General features: G+C 41.7%; 1 protein-coding gene across 1 annotated transcript; it reads left to right on the top strand.

Moving 5' to 3' along the window:
• Positions 1-5,608: 5,608 nt before the first annotated feature.
• On the top strand, positions 5,609-8,555 carry camk2n2a (calcium/calmodulin-dependent protein kinase II inhibitor 2a). Its single transcript, XM_075483550.1, has 2 exons — positions 5,609-6,074; positions 6,731-8,555. The coding sequence occupies exons 1-2, from the start codon at positions 5,906-5,908 to the stop codon at positions 6,799-6,801; spliced, it is 240 nt and encodes a 79-aa protein (XP_075339665.1). The 5' UTR covers positions 5,609-5,905; the 3' UTR covers positions 6,802-8,555.
• Positions 8,556-8,956: the final 401 nt, after the last annotated feature.

Genomic DNA, 8,956 nt, shown 5'->3' with positions numbered 1-8,956 from the left:
ATGAAGCAAACTGGTTATCACATGCAAACATTATGAGCGCATTAATAAGCTTTTATGCCATTGAAATCCAGCAAACTTGATTTGCATATAAACACGTCTGGACACACCTAACCGTTCATTTTGATTGGGGGATTGTGTCCAAACTTTAGGCTGGTGCTGAATCCCTGTCATGAACACAGTAACCCGTGGTGGAAACTCTTCAAATAAAGTTATTGGGACTTGATCATCATTTCATTGTAAGCAGCAGTACTTTCGTTTATTCATGCATGAGTGGTGCATAACTTGGATCACTCTACTGCAATGATCCATAGTGTATGACTTTCTGAATTCACAAAGTACATTTAGTCACAGAAAGTTTAGTCGATGAAGCTAGCTTCTTTATCAAACAGATAGATAATCATGCATATTTGAAGAGTCGGTGCACTACCCACCTGTGTCTCCAAATAATAGCTGTAAAATCTAATAGCTGTTGCTAAGTTCAGGCTTGAATAGCCACACGTCTCTCACTTTCAAGACTCAATAGGAGATTAAATTGGGTAATTTTTTTTTCTTTCTTTTCCAAAAGCGCGAATGCTTGTTGACAGCACCTGGTGTCTGAAAAGGCTTGTAGTGAGTCATCGAGACTACTATTTCTGTCATCTCTAAGCAGCAGTGAGTTGATGCTGTGACAGTGGTTACAAGAAAATGCCACCTTTAAGAAATGTACTTTCAGCAATTCCATAGGGAAGGAAAAAATAAATACATGTATGTGTGTGTGTGTGTGTGTGTGTGTGTGTGTGTGTGTGTGTGTCAGCAGAGAGGTGAAGAGTGCAGTATGGGGCCTGACTCGGGGTGAAAAACGAGCAGCTGGACGACACAGGATCCCATCAATCGTCCATGGTGATCACAGGGGTTTGTCAAATTTTTCATGAGCCTCCTCAGCAGTGGAGCAGCTGTGGCTCTGGGGGGAAAAAGCTATCAATGTAACACTTGCTGACGTCTAAGGGGGTGGCAAATACTAGTATGTGATTTGCTCACTCCAACTGAACTGAGAGATTAGAACACAGAGGAAAGGAGAGGTTGGTGTTGCTTTTGAAAAAAGAAATAATGCATGCACAGCCCAAGAAAAGATGAGTCTGACAAAGTGATCATTTCCACTCTGTCCTAACTGCCTGTCTACCAATACTTAAAAAAAAAAAAAACTGATTTCATCTCTTCCATCACTGTATATGTTACTGCAAGCAATTCCAGTAAAAAAAAGTTCTTCCACAGAACTGCAATTTCTACCACTAGATGTCCATCTTTTTCTTCCTGACAAGCAAAGAGGACACGCACTGACTCCAGTGGCTGGTTCCCACATCACATGCAATTATCATACACTGTGACATCCTGTTTAATTCTCTCTGATAGCTGCCAAACAATTTAGATGTCATGATTATTCCCTAATTAACTGTGATGGTAGGTCTGCAGAGTGGTGGGTCGGCCAGGAGAAATCATATGTATCACATCACATGTAGTATATAACCATGACTTCTGCTCTATCACACCAGTTTGGTTAGGAATAAATTCTGTCAACTATTTAGATTAATAACCAGAAAATAGTTTTCCTACATCCACAGTTCACCGACAATATAAAGCCAAATGACTGGTTTTATTCACCTTTTATATAAATTGACCAAGTCAAAACTTGCCTATGATTTCAGTGTGCATGCATTTATTTGTTTGGTAAAGTGTCATGATATTCTTTTGCGTGTGGAAGTCTTGTGTCCAGAAAGTATGAAAGCCCAGCCAAACTGCAGCAGATAGAGGCGAATGCTGCATTTAGCTCAGAAGATTTTCAAATAAATCACGGCTCCAGCTCTGCAGAACAGAGGTCCAATGAATCTTTGAAAAAAATCCTGACACCTGACCTTATGTGCTTTTGCTCCACATAGAAAGGGCCAGGACAGAGGGCTGTGTTTAGTTTTTGTTTTTTTTGTTTTCCTTTGAATCTGTCGGCCAGGTTTTAGCAGACACTCCAACAGAGATGCATTATCTCAGGAGAGAGGACCATCACAGCGTGCCATAGTCCGTGATGCCAATTACCGCTGTCACCCATCTGCTTTGGGCATGCAGTGAAACGTGGGATAAGTGACCTACTTTCTGACAGTAGTGTGACTGCAGAGCTTCTCCTCTCATCAACAAAACTCCCTCCGGAGATAAGGAGACAGCGACAGGATCAAGGTAAATAAGAATTAAAGGTGACTTTGTTTAGGTTTTGTGTTTAAGCCCACTACGTTCATTTTCCCAAGCTCCGGCTAAGATATTGTGCTTTTAACTTCTTTTTTTGTAAGCCAAAACTGATTACCTCCCTCACCTAGTGGTATCTATCCAGCTTTGGGTTAGTAGCCTCTTCTTTTATATTTTCTGTTGCTGAGATTTTGGCTCTTCCTATTTAATTCAAATAAAACTGACTGTGCAACTCATAGCATTTGAAAAGGAAAACAATAGTTTTTTGATTATTACAAATAAAAGTGGATTTTGGACAAAACCACCCTGTTGTTGCATTTTTTAAATGCCCTTTTTTTTATTCTGTGGACAATATTGAAATTGCACTGATTGCACTTGGGAACAGCACAACAAGCATGAAATACAACAACCCCTCAAATAGTTATCACTCAAAATATGATACAAACTGCTGCCTTTTCAAAGGTTGTATATGCAGACGTGAAGCAACCTCGGCATATTCTGGACTGTATTCATTTTCTTTCTTTCTGTCTTTATTTAATCCTGAGCCAAAAATGTGTCTCTTAACACAGGTCCACATGAGACACACAGCCATGCACGCTCACGCTTACTCCTACGGACAATTTAGAGTCGATTTATTTACCTGTGGCAGTAAAATATCACAAAGACTGAAATAGGCCATGTTTTAATGAAATATCCATTTTATTCCTACATTTTAGTTTTATCATTAACATGTTGTAGCTACAGCTGGGATAGGCTCCAGCCCCCCCTGCGACCCTAAATTGGATTAAGTGGGTATAGAAAATGGATGGATGGATGGATGTTTTAGCTGATTTGTTCAGACAAGATTATAGTATATGTATGTGAATACAGTGAAGCTTGTCCAAAGATTAAAATTCTGGGAAACCTTTGGTGAAATAAACTTTGATGCTTCTCAAAGGTATCCAGCCTTTTAGTTTTAACAGGTTAAGAAACTTAGAAACTTAGGAATATCTGTGTATTCGTGGCTTAAAGGCAGAGTTCAAAGCCTTTTTTTTGTGCAAAAAGGCACAATTTGAAAAATAATTGATTGATTAATGAATTTCTTACTTGACTCGTGGGACAAAACTTCACTCCACCTAAAAATCACTAATGTGGGAACGAACGAGGTACGCGAGGCAGAGTGTACAGCGTGGCTTCTGTGTAGGTTTAGTGTGCTGTATGCTCCAGCCGTGAGCCTTTCTAATTCAGCCGTGTGCTCACTGATCCAGGAGCAGGAGCTCTGCCAATGTTCACACAACCTAATGGAGGATGTTTATAACCGTAAACAAACAGCATTCATCTTTATGATGAGCGCTACAGATATACAAAGTGCTGTCACTTTGTATATCTGTACCGATACAGATGGTGTACACAGCTCCTCTTTCTGCAGGTACAGTTATAGTTTTCCTGATATATAGACCTGCTTTATCTGTCCCTCTCTGACACAAACACACACACACACACACACACACACATCTAGTCCTAAGTGCTAAATTGATCCGGACTCTTAGCTCCAGGCTTGTTATTGGTGTTTTTCCTCAGCTTGAGTGTTCCTCGAGGAGGAACATAGTGTGTTTATACAATGTGTGTGTGTTCAGAAAACTTGGTCTGTGTGAGCAGAAAGATAGGGAGGGGGTACATGACTCAGCACAATGATTCATTTGTAATTGGGAGCACTGCTTCAAGAGCACACAAACACAGATACACTTTTTCAGGGTGGCTGCCCTTGTCAGCGATGATAGGACTGATTGAGTGGGGCTGATTATTAAAAGCTGCTGCCTGCTCTCAAGGCAGAGAAGGCAAAACATAAAGAATGGCACAGAGGAGAAATCCCAGCAAAGATGAAGATCAACTGTTCTCAAATCTTCTGCACTCAACTCAGCTGGGTTTGATGTGCACAAAGCTGTGCATCTCTAAGGGAAGGGATAAGAAAGGGAGGTTTCCAGTCGGTACAACGTATGCACATTCCAGCTCAAAATATGAAGCAGCATCTGGTCCCATGTGGGGCAGCAGGTCAAATTTTGCTCAAGAGTCTCTCACTCTGTCGCAGAGAGATGACATCATGTGATTTTCATGGCCTTCGCTTGAACCCCACTGCATGAATCAACATCTTCGCTAGTTGACAGCTGGAGGCTGCAGTTTATTGGGCAGGAGCAGCTTTGTGAGTCATTGGTGGGAAATCACATTTGGATGTAGCAGAAGATTTACTATCTGTGATGCATAGCCCTATGCTGAGAGTGAATCCACGTTACAGAGGCCGAGTTGATTAATTTTTCCAGCTACAACTGGAAACAACCTCAAACAACACCTCTGTGTGCACTGGTTTTCGTGGAAGTAAAATTACTTTTTGAGTTGAATTTAGCTCCAGAGATGCTTTATTAGTAACTGGTGATTAACAGAAATGTTCTCAGTACACAGCAATGTGATACACAGAAGGTTATTCCTTTGTGGAACCAGACTGCAGACAGGAGAAAATCCCCACCGGAAAAACAGGAGCTCTTCCAGCAACACTGATCTCAAGACTGTCAGCTGGTCTCAGCTATGCAGACATGGCTGCACTGTAGAGGTTAATCGTGTTTTTAGTCGGGTCAGCTGGTCTCTGTTATTGAAATAAGTTTGATCCAATAATAGCTTTTCTGCCAGTTTGTTGTCCTTGCTTTTTAAGAAACACCATGTTGTGGGGACAGGCTGCAGAGTAAAATGATGTAATTTCAAATGTAACTGGTGTACAAACTGCTCTAGCCCTTGTTGTGATTAACCGTTTTTGAGCAGAATTTCAGGAGGAATTGATTTATATATTTATAATAGTAATCAAGAATGTTTGGTTATTCATTCTTTTTGGACTTTTTTTTGACAATCATGTCAAAATCAGGACAGTTAAAAATGTAATTTTCACCCTTAAGCCAACTAACCCATTAAAATGTTCTGTACAGTATGCATCGATTAGTAGATCAGAGGGCATCTTTAGTTTCAGTTCAAGCGTTATACTGTTTGCGGTTTCAGTCCTTTTCTGCGCTCTGACACGAAGGTCGCATCATGGAAGCATGCCAGCAGATATTACAAAAAGAGTATCATGGAGAAGACACACAGGGTGTATTTGGGGTCATTGCAGACTACTGCAGGATCTAATGAGTGCTTTGATTGCACTGAGCCATGCAGGCTACACAAAGAACCTCCTAAAGAAAATTCTACGTTTTCAAGCCTGCAATCTGCCTCAATAAAGAGCTGTTTCACCTGTCTCCTGTTGGTGTCACTCGTGCTCCTCTACCACTTGGAGTGTCCCAGCGAGCACACACTCTCACACGCAAACACGAGCGCACGCTCGCGCGCTTCAAACCCGGATGGATGACTTCACCGCTCTGCCTGGGTTTCCTTTATGATCCCGGGATCTCCCACTTCCCTCGCCAGACATCAGCCAGCAACACAAGCGAACGCAGCTCCCTCTCTGCCTCTGTATCACTACATACACACACACACACACACGCTCTCACACACATTGTCTCTGCAGCTGCAACACATCCAGAGACCACGGAGAGACCTGGACCGCACACACTGGCCCCACTTGAGGATCCCTGCAGGAGACGCACCAAACGCTGCAACCGTGCACAACGAAGGATCTACAACTCCCGAGGAAGACTACCTTTCACGCTGTTGATTCTTCTCCATTGTACGTGCCACAATGTCCGAGGTGCTGCCATATAACGAGGGCAAAATGAACGGCTATGGGGCAGACAGCGAGGTCAACCAGATGTCCTTTAGCTGCGGACTGCAGGACTCAAGCGCCTTCTTCGCTGCGTCGCAGGCGAAAAGACCTCCAAAGCTCGGACAGATCGGCAGAGCCAAGCGAGGTAAAGGATGGTTTTACTGAGGATTCACACTTTGCAGGCTTGTCATTATTTTTAGATACTCAAAAATAGTGAATTTATGTGATGCATAAGTGCAAAGCTGCAGTGCATTAAAGGGAATTAGAGTGAGCAGTCGTGAGTTCAGTTATCCTCTTTAATTCCAGGATGTGCCCAGAATGTTCCGCACACCCGCTGCTTTTAAAATATCCACATCGCATGTATCCGTCTTTATTCTCTGGGTCAGAAGTTGTTGTCGACATTCTGACTGTTTACGTTTCCGCACGAGAAATTACCTTTGTGCAAGGACACACCCCACAGACGTTGAGAAAACAACAGGGTTAAACCGTGAGGGTGAAAGTCTGCCTCAGACCATTACCAGAAACGAGATGTTTTCTCCAGGTGCGGCTTCCTCCGCAGGGGGTTTGCTGTAATGCTTTTATATATTTCCTTTATTTACTCACCTACAACTGCATTACAGTCCCATCTCTCCGCAATACTTGTGTTCTTTAGTGTGCTAAATTTAATTTTCTTATAGGTTTTAAATAAGTAAAAGAAATGGTGGCCCAACGTGTTATGTTGTAGCGGTGTTACAGACATCTCATGATGCATCTAAAATGCCTTGGTCTCAGTAAACATCCTCTCTCCTTTCATGTCCACAGTGGTCATCGAGGACGACCGAATAGACGAGGTCCTGAAGGGGATGACAGACAAGTCTTCACCTGGCGTTTAAACGGCAACGATGCCTTGCAGACTTTTTTAATTTTTGATCACCGATTTAAAGCACTTGTCGGCCGTGCATGTTCGAGGATTGCAGGGGAAAACGGCAGCTCGATGCGAGGATGGGATGACGGCAAGGGAAACGAGAAGAGGCAATGGATGGGGCTAAAAGAGCGACGAAGAGATGCGAGGAGAGGAAGAGGTGAAGAAAGAATGACGGACTCTGGGCAAGACCAAGATATATCGTGGGATTGCTGGCAAATCTCCAAATGAATCCCGATTTTTACTACTGCTGCGCAGCAAGGTGTTGAGATGGCTGATACCGCTCCGTATCTCAACCTCTGCCGACTTAAAATGATGGATGAACTTGTCATTACTTCACGACCATCTCTTTCATTTCCTTTCTAAAAGCGCTGTAAGCAACAAAATACTGCAACTAGAGGGCGAAGCTAAATTCCAACCCTATTTCAATAAGTTGTACAGTAGGTAGGCCAAGCTCTCAGACTCTCCCCTTGCTCACCCACTCTTTTAGGCTTTGCTTTGTTGATCGAGTCAGCGACGGAGCATTCAAGGGAGCTGTCCTTTCAGCACCGGCCCAATGCATTCCTGTTGCTGCTAATAATGCTTTTTGAAAACAAGACCAACCAAATTCATCAGGTCTACTAAATAGAGGAGACTCATTGTATGTAGAAAAACATATATCCGAGGATGGTGCAATGTTAATATTTTCTGTAGTAGAGCCATATTTATTTTAGCACTTAAACAGCACTAGGCCCCAGATTAAACCTAGAGACAGGCTACATCCTTCTTCTTGTATTACCCGTCAGTGGTTTCATTGTGCAGACTGACACCTTCATGTAGCTGATTCACACCTGCACATATCTTTCTTTTCCTCTCTTGGTCTTTTGTTTGGCACTTTCAAATGCTCAGATATCTACAGAGGCCAGCTGAAATGTGGAGATTCTGGTAAATGTTTTAAATGATACTCACAAACTGATGGGAAAAGAAAATGATTTGTATGATTTGTTTTCTTTTAATTTAGCAATTGTTTGTGTTTTCGTCTTCTATGAATTCAAAGTTTTCCTCCATCTATTTGCATGAACTGTCACTCCGGGTGCCAACGCAGGTGCCACCACTCTTACCCTGGCACGCTTCTTTTTAACAAAAGTCATATTTGTATTTTTATATCTAAATATTTGTTATTTAAATTATATGCTCGTCTATCGTCTTACAAATCATCAACAAAAATATTTGTACTTCAGAGAGGATATACCGAATGAGACTGGGCCTCACACAGGCGAATCTAAGATTTTGGTGGACTGGTCTCACTCTATATCAAAGGTCAGACATTTTTTAAAGACTTACTGAATGTGTCTGGGGTTTTTGCACACATCAATGTTAAACTATTATTAAGAAATCGTATACTGTGACTTGAGCTTCGTTGATGAATTTGTTAGAAAATGGCAGTTTTAGAGTATATTGCACTGTTTACGAGTATCCTCAAATAACAGAGTGTTATTTGACTGATTTTGGACATTACAGTTTTTGTTTTTTAATTTTGTTTATTTTGTACCATTATTTTAAAGAAACTGGATATGGTTTGTTGTGCATGAAACCTTAATATTTTCAATAATAAAACATTGTTTTATGAAGCAAAAAAAAAAAAGCAACAAAAATGTCATGACATTCTAAGAATGAGTCATTGTATATTATGATGCCATTTTCACTGTATTTGGTGAATTAATAAATGGTGACGGAAAATGTTAATGCGATTCTTCGACGTGGCTTTTGTCCCAAGACATTCGGTGAACAGAATGACAAACAATGAGCCAGCACTGCAGCAGGCACCTGGGCTTGCTCTGCGAATGAAATTGAGAAACACAAAAAGAAAATACAGGACACGTCATCTCCCCACATTAACGATCACAGGCGACTTTAACATCTTCCAAACAAGGATTGGGGCCTCTGCAGCCTTTTGGAAAGATTCGTCATCACCTTAGTGACAGTAAATACTGATTCTTAATTAAAGAGTGGAGAAAAAACAGTGATCCATCTGTTGAGTTGTTAAACAGCTTCGTTCTGGCCTACAAAAGTGAATCCATTAAATCACAGAGCCCTGGGGAGCAACGATTGGCCACATGATCCTCTATCAAAGCCCGGCTCTAAAG

The sequence above is a fragment of the Odontesthes bonariensis genome, chromosome 14 (assembly GCF_027942865.1).
Source record: "Odontesthes bonariensis isolate fOdoBon6 chromosome 14, fOdoBon6.hap1, whole genome shotgun sequence".
NCBI classification, from domain to species: domain Eukaryota; kingdom Metazoa; phylum Chordata; class Actinopteri; order Atheriniformes; family Atherinopsidae; genus Odontesthes; species Odontesthes bonariensis.
This window is presented reverse-complemented; position numbering and strand designations above follow the sequence as displayed.